At 36.7% G+C, this 20,138-nt stretch overlaps 3 protein-coding genes across 5 annotated transcripts; 1 reads left to right on the top strand and 2 right to left on the bottom strand.

Moving 5' to 3' along the window:
* Nucleotides 1–1,329: 1,329 nt before the first annotated feature.
* LOC113114172 (acidic fibroblast growth factor intracellular-binding protein B-like) lies at nucleotides 1,330–6,877 on the bottom strand. Its single transcript, XM_026280969.1, has 11 exons — nucleotides 6,609–6,877; nucleotides 6,228–6,325; nucleotides 5,943–6,141; nucleotides 5,730–5,856; nucleotides 4,046–4,146; nucleotides 3,651–3,784; nucleotides 3,061–3,169; nucleotides 2,863–2,926; nucleotides 2,701–2,787; nucleotides 2,525–2,622; nucleotides 1,330–1,822 (listed from the first exon to the last, which is right to left on the bottom strand). Exons 2-11 carry the CDS (start codon nucleotides 6,310–6,312, stop codon nucleotides 1,753–1,755), a joined length of 1,074 nt encoding a protein of 357 aa, XP_026136754.1. The 5' UTR covers nucleotides 6,313–6,325; nucleotides 6,609–6,877; the 3' UTR covers nucleotides 1,330–1,752.
* A 1,761-nt stretch (nucleotides 6,878–8,638) lies between these two features.
* LOC113114176 (coiled-coil domain-containing protein 85B-like) lies at nucleotides 8,639–11,124 on the top strand. 3 transcript variants are annotated; one of them, XM_026280973.1, is made up of 3 exons: nucleotides 8,639–8,707; nucleotides 9,241–9,495; nucleotides 9,606–11,124. In XM_026280973.1, exon 3 carries the CDS (start codon nucleotides 9,766–9,768, stop codon nucleotides 10,366–10,368), a length of 603 nt encoding a protein of 200 aa, XP_026136758.1. In that variant the 5' UTR covers nucleotides 8,639–8,707; nucleotides 9,241–9,495; nucleotides 9,606–9,765; the 3' UTR covers nucleotides 10,369–11,124. The 3 variants fall into 3 exon arrangements, with proteins under 3 accessions (XP_026136758.1, XP_026136759.1, XP_026136757.1); XM_026280974.1 differs by lacking the exon at nucleotides 8,639–8,707 and adding an exon at nucleotides 8,717–8,908; XM_026280972.1 differs by lacking the exon at nucleotides 8,639–8,707 and having other exon boundaries at nucleotides 8,717–9,495.
* A 4,117-nt stretch (nucleotides 11,125–15,241) lies between these two features.
* On the bottom strand, nucleotides 15,242–19,049 carry LOC113113328 (fos-related antigen 1-like). The gene is made up of 4 exons (XM_026279445.1): nucleotides 19,046–19,049; nucleotides 18,677–18,939; nucleotides 17,562–17,669; nucleotides 15,242–17,455 (listed from the first exon to the last, which is right to left on the bottom strand). The coding sequence occupies exons 1-4, from the start codon at nucleotides 19,047–19,049 to the stop codon at nucleotides 16,877–16,879; spliced, it is 954 nt and encodes a 317-aa protein (XP_026135230.1). The 3' UTR covers nucleotides 15,242–16,876.
* Nucleotides 19,050–20,138: the final 1,089 nt, after the last annotated feature.

Raw genomic sequence — 20,138 nt, 5'->3', positions numbered from 1 at the left:
TTTACTTTACATGCTCAATAGAGCATGGATTAGAAATTGGAGTTTGGGTCTATTTACATGCTTAAGTACTTGTCAGTGTTGACAAAATTCACTTTTAGCAGATATACATTTATGAAATTACATATTAATTACTGCATTACATAGATTTTTGTCCAATCAGATGTTCTCCAAATATACGATACCGCACATTGTCAAGTTTATGGGAGCTTTTGAATCCAAAGAAGTTGAAAACCATTTTAGAATTCCCCCAAATGTTGTCCCAACTAGCCAAAGTCTGGGCTAAGAGTTTCATATTGAGCAATATTGTTACTGCTGTTAAAGGATTATTGCTTTGCTGACATTAAACTGTTTTTTTTTTCATTACTGTTAGTTATGTTTTGTAAAAGGATGAGCTCTTAACATCACAACATCATTTTTGAGGCTTGTGTATCAAGATTCTTTTAAAACGTTATTGCCGATTTGTTTGCTTTTGTAAGGTGACTGTTCTTTCAAAAACAAACACATAAACCATATATACAGTATATAAAACCATATACAATTTCGTTACTAATTGTATTTTCCTATACAAGAAATCTGTAGTTGCCTACACAGAATTACTGGAAGACTCAAATGAATGACAATCGTTGGAACCCTTATTTTTAAGAGTGTAATACTGAATTCAGAATAGCAACTAACATACTATTTATTTTGGCAGAAGTCATAATAGTATACTAATATAGTTTTTATATTTATATCAGGGACATACAGTATGCTTTTGCTTAATTGAGGCCTTTAACTTACTTGTGCATTCCTGATGTTAAAAGCATCACATTCAAGCTTCATCAAATTATACCAAGAAATAAACATAGTTTTGCTCTGCAAATGACAAAAGGGCAAACAAATCTGTTTGCCATTACTCTTGTACCAAAACACCTTTAGAGTAACGCGGTAGGCCTGACAGCTGTCATTACATACTATTATTGCAAAAACACACATGTACATTGTGCCACCAAGGTCTGACAAATTGTGGCCCCCTACTGCTTTCCCGGGCCCCGGCGGGGCCCACACACAGACCTCACACCCATCATGCACCCACTTACCCTAGTCAAGCCAGAGGGGTCAGGAGTGTTTGGACCATAAAGACGCATATGTAAGCCACAACATCCTTTGGACTTTTAGCATGTTATTTACCATTAAGACCCCCAAATTATGTCAATCAAAACAAGTATGAACATTGCATAGCCTTGTTCTGAACCTCCATCATTACCAAATATACAGTTTTTTTTCTGTGTGTTTGTTAAATGGGAAAACCCACAAAGGAGAGTTAATGAAAACACAATGCAGACAGTGTCTGAGGAAATCATGCTGTGTTTATTTACAAGTCCTACAGTTCTGGAGGCCAAGGAGTGAAAGAATGAAGCAGGGGTAGAGGGAGGTGAAGAGATGGACAGCTGGTAGGGGGACATATTTGGGAAAGAAATAAAAAAAAAGTAGATGATAAACTGGAAGAAAAAAAATTCACATCAGGACAAATAATCATCAGATGCATGACTGCAAGAAGATGAGACATCATTAAGATTAACTGTTCTTGTGGCTCAGTGGTAGAGCATTGTGTTAGCAGCACTAAAGGTCATGGGTTTGATACCCAGGAAAACACATACTGGTAAAATAATAATAGTATAGCATGAATGCACGTATGTCGCTTGGGATAAAAGCATCTCCTAAATGCATAAATGTAAGGGAGAGAAAAGGCAGAAAAATGGAGATTCTTCTTCAGTCGTGGTACAGTCTAAGGATGCAACTTTTGATAACTCCCATGTACCTGGTCCAGACAGCATGGTGTCTGAAGAAAAAAAGAGGACGAGAGGTTTAAAAAAAAAGTCTCAGTTTTTCCAGCTTATAAACTGACATTTAAAATGTTTACTTTGATGTGAAATTCTTTTGAAAATGTTGTGGTCAGTAAGATGATTATTACTTTATTTTTACCAAGAGTCACAGTAAAGAGTTAATAAATGCTTAATAAAACATAAATTATGTTCTTTTGAACTTTCAATTTGTCAAAGAATCCTGAAAAAATATATATACATCTCAGTTTCTTAAAAAATATTAAGCAGTACAACTGTTGTCAAAAAACACTGATAATACAATATATATATAAAGAGTCATTTTAAATTGTAATGAAATTTCACAACGTTATTGTTTTTATTGTATTTTTGATTAAATACATGCAGGTTGGCAAGAGTAAGAGGCTTCTTTTAAAAACATTTAAAAAACAGTGCACTTTGAGATGAATATATATTTTCCAAATGATTTGGAGTGTTGGGATTTTGTTTGGATAAACAGAAAACCACATTCCACAGTGGTTTAACCGCATAAATGACTGGACAGGAAACAGAGGTGACTACAGATTAAACCATGTGCATATGATACAGTGACCCCCACTGGTTGCAAAGAGAATTTCCTTTGAACGCAGACCTCTATATGCAGCAATGGTTCAAGAAAAAAATGACTGTACATACTGAACAACACACACAGTGAGACTTACTTGAAGGTGTCAAGGATATGTGCCGAGTTAGTATAATGAGTAAGGTAGAGGTTCATGTCTATTGATGTCCATTTGTCTGATCGACAAGGTTCGATAAACTGTAAAGAGAACGAGGAATTAATGCTTTGTGAGCATATCAGATGTGATAGATGCTTTTATTAAACTAAAAAAGGTACCTTTTCAACAAGGTCGATGAAGAAATCACGAACATCTTTTGCGTTGATTAATTTGGCAGCAATATTTACAAGGCCCCTTGAAAGATTCTACAGCAAGAGATATTTTGAAGTCACGAATCGTGTACAAAAACATTAATTTCACAAGAATATAAAACCTCTTACCTTAAAATTGGCTTCCATCTCATTGTAGACATTGGTTTTCCCCCGCAGAGCAGTGCACACTAAACTGAGTGGATGAGAGGTTTCATTATTCATACGGCTGAGACAGAGGGAGTACGCATGAAGCATTAGGACATTTACAACAGCCCTCCTCAAACCCTATCGCTCTTCTCCCTTTCCAAATCACTCGCTCACACACACCTTTTGTGTTGATCTAAGAGATCCTTATCTGTGATTAGAATTTTGAGGTCTTTGAGGTCTTGAAGGAATTCCTTATCCAGATCTACATCCATGTCCTCCATCATGTTATCTAAAGGAGAGAAATGGTGGATTTTGAGAGAACAGACAAAGACATAAAAGGAGATCTTTTCTTCTATGTCAATATTTTTCTAAACTACACAATTGGTCAGACTGACAGTGTCCATTAATAACCTCAGACTAGATGCTCAAGAACATGCAGATGTCAAATGAATTCATAACATTAAGACGTAATCACTCTGAAGAGGTTTGTTTTACAACAATGACCAGTTGACTGTATTTTCTCATATATTTAATATATGGCTACTTAAGAAATAAACAGATATGTAATTATTACTAATACAGTATGATTAATTATTATTATAATAAAATAACCTGAGTGGTACAAGAGACATAATTAAGAAATCAAAATGGCTGCACACAGTCTTATAGTTTAGTGGCCATTATACAAACATATTTGACTATTAATCACCATGATTGACCAATTTCAAGCATTGCAGATGGCTGTGTGAGAGCTGTGTAACTGGTCTTACCCACAGCTCCTAGAGTCCAGTTGTTGATGAGCTGCCCAGCACAGAAGGCAAAGTCCTGGAAGGTTAGATACTGCAACTTTTTCTTCCCCGTCTCAAAACGATTATTGGCAAAGAACACTATTGCAGCATAGTCTCTGGAGGAGGAATTGGCAGGATCATTTAGTAAGAGAAGGTGAAAACGCACTAAATCAACACTGAAGCAACTGTTCCTGGGATCTTGCATTCTCACAATTTTAATGAATATACAACTGGAAGAATGGATGCGTATAATGTAACAACCATTCCTTTTTTTGTTGTTGTTTGGTTCCTTATTTTCTGAGCTCAATTCTACCAGATTTCTAGATTAATTAAAAAGGTTTAGAAAGAAGGAGCTTCTCAGAAAAAGACTTTCTCACCTGGCTAATTGATCAGGTAGCAGAAAGTGTTGCCGTATGTTTTCCACCAGGGGGCCTTTGAGTTCTTCCACCACTTTGAATACTCGCTTGAAGTTGTCAAACTGTGTTTAAGGAGATAGAAACAAACATTTCATTTCCAAAGGGGTCTTGGAAAAGTATCCAAGCATACATCTTAGCTACCAATAAGAAGTTTATAATCTTAGGGTGTGTTTATACTTGGCAGGTTTAGTATGATTAACTGTACACTGGAGAGATTACTCTATTAAACCAAACAAGTACTTCCAAACAAACTCTTGTATGATTTAACTGATAGATGATATATATGTTAAATGGATCAAAGACATCTAAACAAACCAAAATCAAGAAGTCACATCACATTTTATTAGCTATTTGTGAGCTGGTAAAAATACCACCACATGTACACATATACAACAAGTGCATGTAGCCAAGCACATGGTTTCGGATGTTCGCTAAGTTCACAAAATGTGTCTTAAAATCTATCCAGGTTATGGCTCTATCCATTTGCCTTTTGTTTTGTATCTTTAGGCTTGGTAATTAAAAAAACGACAGCACAAAATGCTAAGATAACCGTAAATTAAGTATTTGCTTAGTTCTGGCAGGTCACGTGAGTCAAGCTGATTTTCAGATGATCACATCTACCTATAGGAATACAACACACATATAAACTCTATTCAGTAGTATTCAGCAGCTTTTCAGCTTGCTCAGGAGCAAATTACCAGCGTTACATGAACAGTGGATGCAGTTTGTTTTTCCGGGGCAGCAACGGAGTGTAGTAAGTGCATTTATGTGTTCTCGTCATTTCAGTGACGTATGTTTTATAAACTAGGCCCAAGTCGACACTGGATTTGCACATTGTTTGCTATTAAAACATGGAGCGGTCCCAGTGATAAAAGACCCCATTTATGAAAGTACAACTGCGTCAGATTTCTGTCTTTTGTTGGAAATCAGCACATAAGTGAATATATGTTAATGGAAACAACACGAAACATCAGTATTATAGCTCCGCCCAAGGCACGCCTTCAGGAGCTCGCCTTTTTCCAGAGAGAATCGGAAGGCTGTATTTTTCTTTTAGAAATATGATAAAACTAAATACTTTTTGGTGATATGAAGGATGCAGTACTACTCTTTAGGTCAGGGATAGGCAACTCCGGTCCTGGATGGCCACTATCCTGCAGAGTTTAGCTCCAACCCTAATCAAACACACCTTAAAAGGGCAATCAGTGTTTTCGGGATTACTAGATAGATACAGGCAGGTGTGTTTTTATGAGGGCTGAAGCTAAACTCTGCAGGATAGTGGCCCTCCAGGACCGGAGTTGCCTATCCCTGCTTTAGGTAATCAAAATTAAACTAATGAGATTAGGTGAAACCGTGTATGTTATGTACCCTTTACATACATTAATGATATCTGCCTTGTTCTGGTCACCCCAGGGAGTTATTATTACTGGTCTTCCTACTCATGCATGACAGGCTGTATGGATGGGCAGTGGGTTTTTGCCCAGGACAGACCAATATCGCCAAACCAAAGTTCATCCTGAGTATCGATCATTTTGATGATAGTGGTCCTGACAGAACTTTATGTATAATTTTCTTTTATGCACCAACAGAACAAGGAGAAACGAATTCAAAGTGTCAAAACATCCTTAAATGTAGTCCTTCAGCTCACCTGTCTTCTGCAGCTCTTCAACGTAATGCCTGTCTTTGTACTAACATCATCAAGGTCTTTTTTGGTTCCTTTGGAGAGCTTCTTTCCCAGAACCTCTCGAACAAACAAATCATCAAAAGCATAATACCTAGAAATACAAAAATGCAAATAAATATTTTAAATTGCATAATAACCCAAACTAATTAAACTAGCAAGACATAAACCAGTGCATACCTTTCAATGAGCATGGCTTGTCTGTCTGGTGGTATCTGAAATAGCAGCTGATTGGCTAGTTTCGCCGGGTGGTGCAAAAGTCTCTCGCACATCTGAAAAGTCCTGTACTGGTCCATTGTGTCACTGAGCAGCACTTCTGCACTCGCCTCACACTCCTCCATCACACCTCCTTCTATCCGCACCTTCACTGCATCATTCACTATGAGGACGACCACATTGACAAATATATTATTAACTTCCTAACCAGATATTACAATACTCACAGTCTCATGGATAATACTCTACCTGTATATCCATTTAGCCATAGCTGATACACTTCTTTGTCCATTATGGTGGTGTTTCCAACAAATACATCCAACTCCACAGACATCTTGACATATAAACTGTGCAAAGTCACATGGTCACGGTTAATTAATACTAAACGGATGACTGTAAATTTCAACGTTACTTAATGAGTTGCAAGGATAAACTGGTATTTATATTATCAATCTGTGAAACTAAAATCAATTACAAGACTAACAGAAAGTATCTATTCTTCATATAGAATTGCAGCTACGGCCATTAACTAATAATGAACTAATTAACTAATCCATAACAAAATTTACATTACCAAAATATACATTACCATGTATTTTATATATATAAATATATACTACGCGGACTTACCAGACACAAGCGTGTTAACGCGACTGCTGGTTTTTAATCACATTCAGATGTCACAACATTAGCTCTTGTTTTGGTATGTCTAATTCCTTTCGACTTGACTAACGTTACTCGTCAAAAACATAAACTTATCTCACAGGTAAGCGTGGACGCTCTTTAGAGATTATTAACACGAGTTGATCGGGTACCATCAAGTAAATATTCACCAAACTGTCACATCTAGCGACTACTTCACATCCATAGCAACAGCACAGAAGTCGTGACTACTTCCGGGTGTGAGCCGCATTCATATTACGTCACTTTCATGTGACTGTATGATACTGTAGTTTCTGTTGACGAGGGTTCGAGTATCATCAACAGCACTTTAAAAAATAAAAAACCCACTAATATTTTTTTGAACATTATGATATTTTAATCTCTGTAGAAGTGTATGCTATAATATATAATGAAAGAATATACATTATAACATTATTTTTATTTTATTTATAATGTATTACTCTATATTAATTAATCTAATAGACCTGGGGTGCGTTTCCCAAAAGCATAGTTGCTAACCTGTTACCTGGCAATGGGAAATTGTATTGCAACCAACAAAGTTGCTAACTTAGTTAGCAACTATGGTTTTGGGAAATGCTCCCCGGGTTGAAAACTGAGCTCACCATCAACTAAACCTATGTCTTATAGGCCTGGTTAAATAGTGCTGTTTGTGACTTTGATATAATAAAATAGGAATGTTTAAACATTCCTATTAAAAAACATGAATAGTTACATCAGCTGTAAAGTGAGATTGTGGATCATTGAATATATTCTACGTAAATGACTGTTAATAAAGATTTTGATTGAGATAAAATTAAAAATTAAATGCATTCAATGAAAGAATCCATGGTGATGGCTGCAGCCTCTTTGTGAAAGTAGGGTGTCCCGTTTAATTCCCCAGTTAACCTAGAAACTGAGAAGTTAATGACATCACAATCCTGCCCTATTAGTTCTTTGTCATGAGCCATTTACTAGAAGGAAACTTCCCTGCTCTAGCATACTGTCATGATACGAAACCATCTGGGTCAGAAGTGTCAAATTAACTAAACTACCTACTTTCACATAACCAAGTTCACTAGATAATTGTATTTCTTTATTTAGACTTGTACATTCATGTGCCAGTAAATAACATAAGATTTTACAAGATGATAACTTGTAATATTTTTATATATTATATATTGTTTTAACATACATTACAGTTTTAAGTAATTACAAGGCATGCAAAACATGTATTTTCTAAAAATCCTAAAAGGACTTACCTGACACAAGAGTATTATTTATTGTTAGGTATGATGCATTTGATGATTTGATTGTTTGAGAGGTAGGCCTACTCTGCTGGCTCCAAACCTGGAAAAATATCACATTTGGATTAATTCTTTTAGCAGACACCTTTATCCAAGAGACTTACAAATGAGAAATAAAACAAGTGATTCATCTTAAACAGGCAATAACAAGAGAGGTATTAACAATACAAAGTTTCTAACATGATCTAGAATAGTAAACTATAGAAAGGGGAGAGATTAAAAAAATAGTAAAATCATGGAAGATTTTTAAAGACTCATGATGCTTTCAGGTGTGTTTACAGTTAAGTTATTTCTTAAATTTCTAAGAAGCGTAAGACTGACAAAGAGATTCTCTAAATTTACAATTTGTTTTATTTCATATTATGTCATATTTAAGTGTATGACCACACCATCACGACCAGATTATTGGGATATTTCATTACAATAATGTTAAATGTTTAATCCCCTGCAGCAGCTTAGCCAACATAACTTAAATTCAAATGGCAATTAACTCTCACTGAATCCACCAAAGGGCACAAGTATGTTTTCAACACTGCCTTATTATTCTGCACCTCTCCCCTATTGTCTTGCATGCCGTTGTTCACCCCTCCCTCTCATTTATCCGAAACTGTGGCCTGTTTCCATTTTCACTCCAGCAACCCACCCCCCCTCACCCCAGGCCCTGGTTAACACCCCACATTGTTACATCCTCGTGCTAGCAATTGTGCTGGAGAGCTGGGCGGAAGGATGTGGCTAAATACCTCGGCTTAAAGTAGAGAAAAGGTTTTTGTCACCCTTTGCATTAGTTTTGTGTGTCCCGTGTGTATGCAGTCTCATCTAGACCTCACTTCAATAGAAACCTGGTTTAATATCCTTTGCTATGTATCTTTAGTGTGTTATATGAGCATGGTGAGCTTTAGACATTAGAAACAGCTGTGAGAGGGGAACTCATCTACCATCCAGGATACAGTACAGATTTTTACGGTAAGGGAAGAGGGGAGGGGGTGAAGAAGGGAGGGAAGGAGAGCAGGAGATGGGGGAAGACATCACTGCCTCGCAACCACCATCGCCAAAGGAAACACTGTAATCTCAAGGAACATCAACGAATTCCTCAGGAATCACCACGAAGGCAACCACCATACATTTCAGCGTCGTTAATTCGGTTTATCCGACATTGTTTCTTTGTAAAAACCCGAGCAATCGCATGCAGCACTGTCCAGTCTGTCCTAGATTTCGACTCTTATTTATTTTTTATATTTGCAGCGCGTTTTATGCCTAACGCAAGCGACTGGATGTTTTTTTTTTTTTCTATTTAGACACTAAATAGCTCCGTGGTTGTTGTGCACTGGAAAAGCTTTAGGGCGGAGAGAGACGGATGCGGACGGACATCGTGATCCCTGATAATACAGAAGAGAAGAGATGCTCCACGAGGATTATTTTAAACCTCCGTGTTGACCTCTCATCCCAACCCGAGGAACAGGAACAGACACGATTGTGCTTCAGAGATTCCCAGAAGCTAAATAATCAGAAATAAATGCTGCCCGTTACAATTTAAAGCACCGAGGAGAGAGGTAGGCCTGTTTAGTGCGGTTCACTCAGGACGTGTTTGATATTTTAATCGTTAAACATGACAAAAAAAGCCATAGTCTATAAGAATTTTGTGTTTCTCCCCTTATTATAGGTTATAAATAGCAGAGCGAAGAGGAAATGGAGCGTTTTCTTCGTGCCTGGATGAGGAATGTTGCCATTCATTTACAGTGACTGACATCTCATGTGTCTCGTGAGAGTTATTTTAAGGTTTACCCGCTGTAATAACAATTGACGGTGATTCTGTGTACAATATGGGGAGCGACAGTGAAATACTGAACCGGGAGCTGTCAAAGATGTCCGATGAAGACTTGCTGGATTGTTCTAAGGAAGAGCTGGTGAGTCGACTCCGCAGAGAAGAATCGGAAAAGATGTCGGCTCTCATACAGCGCGGTCGATTAATCAAGGAGGTCAATAAACAACTGCAGGGACATCTGCTTGAAATCAGGGAACTCAAAGTCATCAACCAGAGGCTGCAAGAGGAGAACCAGGAACTTCGGGATTTGTGCTGCTTTCTGGACGACGACCGTCTGAAAGTGAAGAAGCTCGCCCGTGAGTGGCAACTATTCGGTCATCACGCTGCTAAAGTGATGCGCGAGGACCTCGGCGGATACCTCAAGAAGCTCGCCGACCTCGAGCGGATGCAAGACGGTCTGGTGAAGGAGAACCTGGATCTGAAGGAACTTTGTTTGGTGCTGGAGGAAGAGTGCGTGAGCAGAAGTGATTCCAGCCCTGGTGGCTCCACGGATCTCAACATACCGTGTATGGTGGCCCGGGACGTGGGTGACGGGAGCTCCAGCACCGGGAGTGTTGGCAGTCCAGACCAGATGCACTTGGTGTGTTCACCAGATGACTGAAGGAGAGGAGCAGAGCCATATTACTTTACCCTTCTCTCTTGATGCTGAGACAGACTTTTTATGTCTAATAAAGTAGTTTACATTTTCTGACAATGACATCTCAGCTATTTCGGTGGAAATAGACCAAGACTTCTAAAGCCGGCTAGTTTACTCATGGCCTTTTGACGCCACAAATACAGTTTCTCTATATTTCATTGATTAATATTTTATAGTTGGCAGACCTTTAACACTTGAGTGAAATTATTGGGTGCCAGGCAAAACAGAATTATTTTTAAGCTTTAAGGTGACAGCCTTTCCTTTCAGTATCACTCATTCTGCTAAACCATCTTAAAAGGATGGTTAACACAGAAATGAAAGTTTTTGTCTTATTAACTCCCCCTGTTGTCGTTCCAAACCTGTATGACATTCTGTTGTGGAATACAAAAGAAGGTGTGTTGAAGAACTGTTTTTATCCATAATGTAAAGGTCAGTGGTGTCTAAAGCAGAATTAGACCCTATTGACTTTTATCATGTGGACCAGTGATTTGTAAACCCCTAGGGGGCTTTAAGGGAACTGCAATAATAAAAATAAAAAAATTGAAATACCATATTTTCCGCACTATAGGGCGCACAGGATTATAAGGCGCACATTCAATGAATGGCCTATTTTAGAACTGTTTTCATATATAGGGCGCACTGGATTATAAGGTGCATAGAATAGAAGATACTGCAGTCAAACGTTTGACTGGGTTTGCGTTATGCATCCACTAGATGGAGCTGTGCTAAAGGGAACGTCAACATTTGACAGAGCGCCTTGATCCATATATAAAACGCTCCGGATTATAAGGCGCACTGTCAGTTTTTAAGAAAATTAAAGGCTTTTAAGTGCGCCTTTAATTTAATACGGTAAATAAAAAAATATATATACTTTTTTTTACTATCAAAAGTAATACTACACACATTCCGGCAAAATATGTGACCTTGCGCCACAAAATATCGGGTTGGTTTTTTAAATTGATATTTTTACATAATCTGAAAGCTGAATAAATAAGATTTCTCTGGTTTGTTAGGATAGAACAGTATTTAGTTGAGAAAATCTGTAATCTGAGGCTGCAAAAAAAACAAACAATTGATATTGAGAAAATCAACTTTAAAATGTCCAAATTAAGTTCTTAGCAATGCATATTACTAATCAAAAGTTAACTCTTAATATATTTACACTAGAAAATGTACAAAATATCTTTATGGAACATAAATGGCTACTTGGTTAATGGTCAAAGTTGTTTAGCTGCATGTCAAAAAAATGTAATTAAATTGGGGAATTACTAAAATGGACAAAATCTGTATTTTTCATAATATCTTCTTTTGTGTTCTGCAGAAAAAAAGTAATACAGGTTTGCAAGGAACGTAAATAAATCATTTTTGATTTACTTTCTTTTTAAGATGGTAGGTTTGTTTTTAGAAGATGGTGGCTGGTTTCTACCTGGTCTAAGCTAGTCGAAACTATTTTGACCAAGATGACCAATTGGTCTATAAGATGGCCTTCCAGCTTGAACTTTCTAGGAACCATCCACCATGTTCCAAAAGCTTCAGATTTTCAAGTAGGTCTATTTAATTATTAATAGCATTATTTGAATGTAGGATTTTCCAAGTGTTTCAGGAATGTTTCCTCTCATCTCTTACAGGGGTTGTAGATAGGGGCAAAATATTTAGTTTTGGGGCTGACATTTTAAACAACATTGGGAGAAACTAACCATACTGCTAACTTGTTCCAGGTTTTACTGTGCACTGATCTGTTCACAGGCTGATGTTTCTCCTACGATGCACTATGACAGGGCTGCAATGAATCTTGAATCTTTAGAGATTCACATTTTTACTGATTAGAGCCATATACTATGTAGTGATCTGTTAAGATCATTTACAAAAAGCACTGAATCTTTTTCAGCAATGGAGAGGAAATAGTAGTATCAAAGGATTGTGGAAAGCAAAGCCTCCATTGTAAGCAGATCAGGTTTTTTGACGAAATATGGCTATATCACGGAGGCCCAAGAATGATTCACTGGAAATGCACGTTACAAGACCACTTTTTTACAATATGAGATCTTTTCTTGTTTGTTTTGAACTGGACAGTAGAAATCACTAGATGTAGTGACGTGTGCTCTACTAAACTATGTTGCTGTGCTCTGCACTGAATCCAAAAGGAACTATCTTTTGCTTTAACCCCACTTTAACTACACAGCTGTACTGTACAAAGCTTTTTGTGTTAAATTGTTGCTTTGCCAAGACTTTAATTAATACACACTGAATTGACACTAATGTTTGGAGGGGAAAACATTGACATGTAGTTTTATAATGATTGTGCTAGATATTGTTATTATTATTATAGTCATTTTTGTTGTATTTGCTGCATACTACAAGACCCTCCTACATAGGATTGTTCTGTTGTACATGTTTTAAGTCCAAATATATGATCAGTATTATTTCAGTGACTGCACTTTTATAGCTACAAGACCCAGCTCTCTGATTGGTTAGCGTTTGCTTTGTTTCAAGCTATGCTCATTGTGTGTGAGATAGCTTTAAATACACTTGACTGACACACCATGTTCTGTTTTTGTCTTTTTTCCTCATGCTTTCGCTCTGCATGAATATATATATACATATATATGTATAAAGACATGTTGATAGTTAATTGTTTTTAGCAAGGCCTTTTAGTTTAATTCTAAAAGCATTGCCCTTCAGGTCAGGGTACATGTGTCTTTCTGCTGTGAAATGTTCAATGGCTTTTTAAGGAACAGTTGTAAATCTCTCAGTCATCATTGTATTGTGTTGCACAATGAAAACTACAGAGCTTTAATCATAAAACCAAGCATTTATCATCTTTATTAGATATATTATTGGGAGATGTATTGACAATGGATAATAATGCATTTTATGTATGTAGCCGGATATACAGTTATAAAGATCTTTTTGATTTACATTACAAGCTAACACAATTTCATTATACTGTTTGGCCATATAAATCTCATTAACTTCACAACATTGCATATTTTGCTCAGTTTGGGCCTCTGGATAAAACGTAGGTGTTTTTCCCTCCTCCTCAATAAAACCCTGATTTCTAAAATATAATACTCAAAATCCCAGCTAACTGGGAACGTTCTAAGAACTTTGGTTAAAATTCTGTCAAAGTTTTCTTAATGGAGATGTTCGTCCTGTGATGTTAATAGAACTTTCATTATCTGTTCTTTTAATAATGTTCTGAAAAAAAACAAACAAAAAGCTGTTAATGGAACGTATTTCTTCTGAAACATTATAGTTGAACATTTGTCCATTTCTTTTAAAAGTTACTGCTATATTTATTAATATATGCAATACAATATTTGTATAACCAAGAACAAATGTTTTTAGAATAATAAAAAAAAGCATTTTAAACATTCAGAGAACATTTAGAAAATGTTTTCACAACTTAATGAGAATGATAGGAAAAAAATGACATATTTTTGGTAGCTGATGATGGCTTAAGAAAAGATTTTCTAAATTTTCAATAGACTGTTCAATAAACTGTTCCGTTAGGGGGGAAATTGTGATTTTTACAGCAATCTTTTCATGTCAGGCTTCACGGTGTTGACGTATATATTACAGCTCAGAAAGGACTTCTAAATAATATGGATGAAAATTTCCCAGTAATGTCTTAATGAGGTCTTAGTCATGCTGTAGTTTCACTGGTTTATTTTTGGCATGCTGTTTACACAGCCAGAACAGTAATACTTTCTGTGACAGAGGTCCTTTCAGCAAAACATGTGCTTGCCAGATCAATCAGTACAAACTCCCTCTTCATTATCTCAATCATATGTTCTCATGTCTTCTCTAAGTAGCTCAGAGTGATAACAGAGGGCACAGTGTGGAGGAATAATGGTCGCCATGTTTATTTAATTTGTTCTCTATATATTCAGCATGACTTGGCCTCTTTTAAAGTAGATGTTCTTTCACTTTAATACTTTTGTTCTTTAAAGTGCCCCTATTATGGATTTTTGAAAATGACCTTTCATGCAGTGTGTAGCAGCTTTCAGTGAATTAAATATTTAGTCAATAGACAACTATTTGAAAATATGGAATTTGAGGGTAAAAAAAAAAAAAAAAAAAAAAAAAAAAAACATCATAATATTGATAAAATCAAAAATTAAGTCTTGATATATTTACAGTAGGGAATTTACAAAATATATTAATGGAACATGATCTTTACTTATTGTCCTAATGATTTTTGGGGTAAAAAAAAATCAATCGTGAGCAGCTGTGGCCTAATGGTTAGAGAGCTGGACTATTTACCAGAAGGTCACAATTCTCAAGTCTCGGTGCTGGCAGGAGTTGTAGGTGGAGGGAGTGAATGAACAGTGCTCTCTTCCTCCCTCAATACCCATGGCTGAAGTGGCCTTGAGTAAGGCACTGAACCCCCAGTGGATCCCTGGGTGCTGGATAAATAGCTGCCCACTGCTCCAGGTGTGTGTTCACTTCTCACTGCTATGTGTGTGCACTTGGATGGGTTAAATGCAGAGAACCTATTCTGAGTATGGGTTACCATATTTGGCAAATGTCACAACTTTCACTTTCTCTTTTCATTTTGATTGCTACAAATATCCCCCAGCGACTTAAGACCTTGCATGCATGTCAACCTGTTGTTGGGGACTCCCAGTACCGAAATATATATGAACCTTTCATAACCCAATATGGTCTGGTTGTCCCAGGTATTGTTTCCCAGGTATTTTCCATCTTTTTGTAACCACAGACTATGAAGTAATAAGGATTTTTTCATACATATTCTCATATGCTTGTCACACATAGCTTGTCTCTCACCATGCAAATTCTTCCCATAAACAGAAACATGAAAAATACAAGTTTATCCTGAGCAGAACTTTATTTGTTTTCATTTTTTCGTATAACAATTAAAGATAAACACTCTTTGTGTTTAACAACTGGTTTCAGTTCAGTTGTGTTTTTGACTCATTAAACATTGTCATCAGGACATCCTAGGAGGAAACCTCTCATTTCCTCCCTCCTTATACCCGTGTGCTGCAACAGATTTGCTTTTTCTTTAACATCACTCGCTAAACAGTACTGCATTGCCATATTATTTATGTACCCCCTGCAATAAAATTACAGCTATGAGAGGGTTATATATCAACTTCAATTGATATTTTTCATACAGTATCAAAATCAATAGACCACCTCATTTTAAGGCACTCTAGTATTTTACAAAACAGCTCAAGATCATAACATTGTTTTGTATTCCCAATAGCAGCACATATTTTCAGTAATTGTTTATTAGATGTTAAATAGCATGCAACATTTCTCCTTATTAAAGGAAATAACATCAAATCAGTAAAAAATCTCTTGTTTTCAAAAATAAATACAACTCCTTATGTGGTCAAGCAATAGTAGTGTACTCAATACAGCATAAAGTATATATAATTTACTTCGACTGGCCTGTGAATCACACACATTTACACTTGTAGTGAAAACATCCTGTGTAGTAACAGTTTAAGTGTTTTGTGAAGGTAAAATATCATTTTTGTAACCAGTGTAACAGTGAACTGTCATTGAAGTGCACAGTTTCAGTGTTGGGTTGTGGTGTTGCAGACATTGTATGTGAAGAACCAGGTAGGCTGCATCCCTTTAGTTTTCTTTAAAACTAGCTTATTCAGCATACAATGTTATTATAACGTATTTCTTAAAACCCTAAAATAACAAGACATTACACAGAGTAAATCCACAATCATGTGCATAGCAAATTCTGAATCCACATTTCAGTTGAGACCTTAACATCTCTAAAATTGGTAATGTAATAATAAATAACATAATAGACTCTCTTTAAAAATGGCTTTCCTGAAGTAACTGACATCCCTTCCTGAAAGGCATAATGGTGATAGATCTACACTGTGCTTTCACTCTCAAAAGCAACTTCTTAACCTTTTGCTAACAGGCCAGATTTTTAACTGCTACAGTACCATCACCAATACACTAAATATGAAGTAAATTACTATAAATCAATAATACTAATATTAATGCCACTACAGTCATACATTACGGCTGAAAAGTCAGTCGGTTTTCTTTTCAGTGTTACATACTTATGTGCTATAAAAATTTCAGTCTACTTCATATGAAGGATAATAATACATTACACTTTGCACTACACATGCTTAAAGGTGAAGTGTGTCATTTCTACTCCACTAGCGTCACCGAATGACCTTTTCCTGAAAACGTACTCCATCTCTTATGCATTCATGCCTACGAATGGCATAGTTGGGTCTCCTTACTATGCTAGGATAGGAAAACGTGTTTTAATGTCAAAAACGTTACACACATCACCTTTAACTGGTGCTCCTGTATTCTTATAATGCATTCAAGTTGCTTGGTAATTGCCATTAATAAAGGTAAACAGAATACACAGGTGAAAGCATAACATATATGCTTGTATGTAGTAGTAAGGACACTTTTGGAAATCACAAAAACATTTTTCCGCACAGCAGATGAGAAATTAAAGGGTGAGGATGGTTGGTGAATTGAGAGAGTGATCTGACTGATCTCCACTGCTGCTGCTGCGGCGATGAGCGACGCCACACGGCTGAGGGTGTTGAGAAGACTGGCTGGTACTGTGAGAGCCGGCGAGATTGAGAGCTTGGGATGAAGACGCAGAGCTGGTATCCAGTGAAGAAGAGGGGTAGCTGAAGACAAGGCTGGCCGTAAAAGGGGTCAGAGATGGAGTGGAGATGAGAACAGGGGTATGAAGAGACTCTGTTTCCAAAGGTATGCTGGTGACGGTGGAGGCTGAAGCAGGAGGTGGGATGATAATTTTGGGCTTGGGTTTATTAAACTTAAGCTTGGCGTGATGCTTTGATTCTCTTGAAGGTCCAGGAAGGTCAGTGTCCACAGGTTCAATCTTGATTCCACTCAGCGTCGGGAGGTCACCGTTGGAGTCAGAGTCTGAATCCGAGTCCTGGACTTTGCAGATGGGTCTATGGGCTTCAAGAACCAACTCAAGCTTCTCTTTCTCCTTCTGAAGCTCAGCGATCTCCTTCTGCAGACGTGATTTTTCATCCTCTAGCTGGTCAGTTTGCTGTGAAACGAAAGTTCAAATGTTCAGTTCAGGTCCAAGTAATGCAAATACATTTTGATTGAAGCAAAAAAAAAAAAAACATGGAAATTAAGCAAAATTAACTTACATTTTGCAATGTGTCAGTCAGTTCACGCCGACGATTCCTGCACTTAGCCGCAGCCATTTTGTTACGTTCCCTTCTAATTCTACGCCGCTCAAGTTCCTCAGGGGATAGCTGGAATGAGAAAGTAAAGCAAATAATATAATATATTCATTCAGTAGTCTCACATTATACGCAACTTTAATGAAATATTAAAAAGTAAAACAATATATAATTATAATAGCAATAAATAAAATAAAATGATATTATAAAATAAAATAATTATAATTGTAAAACCCTATGTCTGATTAGAACCATCTGATCCTAATTGGTCAACTCAATTTTAATAGTTGATAAACGTGAAAATACTGCCTCCTAGGGGATGAGATTTTTAATTTCATTTTCAATTGACCAAATACTTTGAGGCAATGTTGCAATTTTTTTTTATCTCTGTAATTACTCCGTTATGAATCTGTTTATATTCCCTTAATTAATTTCACACTCTCTTTCTATTGGGGGCATCAACTGTAGTTTCCTGACCTTAAATTGATGAATCACCTGCAAACACCCTAGTGACTCAAGTATGAGTCATAATATTTAACTCCAGTGAATCACATGACATCCCATTTCCTGTCTCACTATTACACTCTCACCCAGCTATATTCAAGACTTGGATGCATGAGTCAGGCAGGATTTCATGAGTTAATATTGAAAGAGCATCTCTGGGTTAAATCTGGGTTTGCATACTGTCTTGTAAATAGCATAATATAAGATTGTTACATGTAAGTAAGTCTTTTTGAAAATTCAAAATTAGCATTTACAACTGTTACAAACTTAAATAATCCCAAATGAAATTCACACCCTGAATGTATCAGCAAACATGTTCATGCATACAGCCAAGCCACACACTGGAGACAACCGGATATTACACATTTTTGGGTCTTGCACACCTTGATTAGGGTCTCATCTCATCTTTAGATTTACACGCATGGCTGGCTTTTGGTTTTGGCCAAGACCACTGGCAGAAATGGACAGGATGACAGGTGAACATAGTGACAAACCCATGCTGTCACAGTCTCCCGTTGTGACTCATCACGGCCTCATCACGTAGACAAACTGACAGCTATTAAATTGGGACTTACATGTTCATCATTTCTGCTTCTCGTTGAGCTGCCAACAGCCATAGCTGCTCTAATAACACCCGGCCGGGACTGATGTGATTGGGAAAGTTGAGGATTCATAGATTGGATTCTTGGCAGCAGTGGGTAGGATGGTCGAAGTGCCCTGGGAGGTCCCGGGGCGCCTAGAATGGAGGGCTGAAGCATCCATTGAGGTCCTGGTTTGAAGTTATGGCATTGAGACTGGGCACAACACTGATTGGATCCTGCCACAGAATAACTTCTGCCTTCAAAGTACAAGAGACACAGAACAAATATATCATAGGTTACCAAGGCCGTGGCATTAGATATTTAGGGAGGAGGCTTTATTATATCTCATTATGACTCAAAAACCCATTGTTGGTGTGTTTGCAGAAACACCCAATATGAACCCAACCTGAATCATTAAATATCTATTATTATTATTATTATTATCCCTTCATTACTATCTACCCTGGTCTCTGTTTTGCTTTATTTATTTGGTCATTAATCCTAAAAAGGGGCTCTTAAATCTACTCTATCCACAGGAAATTCCAAACCTAATTCTAGTCTAATTCTAATCTTTAATATATATATATATATTATATATATATATATTATATATAATATATATATATATATATATATTATATATATATATATCTATATATATAGCTTTTTAATGTTTTTGTATTCTATCGGTTTTCTTTTCATTTATTATACAATTAACAAAAGCAAAAAAAAAAAGACCTCTAACACTAGCTTGCTCTATTCGTTTTATTTTTATTTATTATATTATTTAAAAGCCCCTGCTATGTGTACTTCGTTAAGCTAACTGTGACTTGTTAAAGCACTTATAAATCATTGCTCTTATGTTGTTTTTGATTACTTCAATTTGGATTAAAGCGTCTGCTAAATGACTAAATGTAAATGTAATGTAGAAAAGGCATTTAAAACGTGTTTAAAATAAATAATAGTATGTTGAGACATATGAATTACAACTAATTTCTAAATTATATTTTGAGCACTAAAGCATAATATGTTAAAGTTCATGATTTAATGTTACAAAATGTTACTTTTTGTCTTAAAGGAACGATTTATAAAATGACACTGTATCTGTCAAATTTATTATTATTCAAACATGTCTCATACTCATCTTGCATTTTAAGAAGAGTATAACAAATAACTTTAATAGACATGAGATAGACGCGTACCTGTTGTGGAGTTGTGACCGCGCTTGTCGCGAGAGTCGCGGAGCTCGAGCCTGATCCGGAGCCGTTATCTGGAAGGTCCGATCGAATCCTCTGCCCAGGTTTCCGTAGTTGTACATGTATGCCGCTGACTCTTCAGTAATCCGTAGGAAACTGTTGACTAAAGCTGTGAACTCTGTGTCGCTGCCTACTCTTCTAGGTCTGCTTTCCAAAAAGGTTCCTCCTACTTATATCGCTGACAGTTCACGCGAAATTCA

This window comes from Carassius auratus, chromosome 14, assembly GCF_003368295.1.
Source record: "Carassius auratus strain Wakin chromosome 14, ASM336829v1, whole genome shotgun sequence".
NCBI lineage: Eukaryota > Metazoa > Chordata > Actinopteri > Cypriniformes > Cyprinidae > Carassius > Carassius auratus.
Note: the sequence above shows the minus strand (reverse complement) of the source record. Positions and strands in the feature narration are given on the sequence as shown.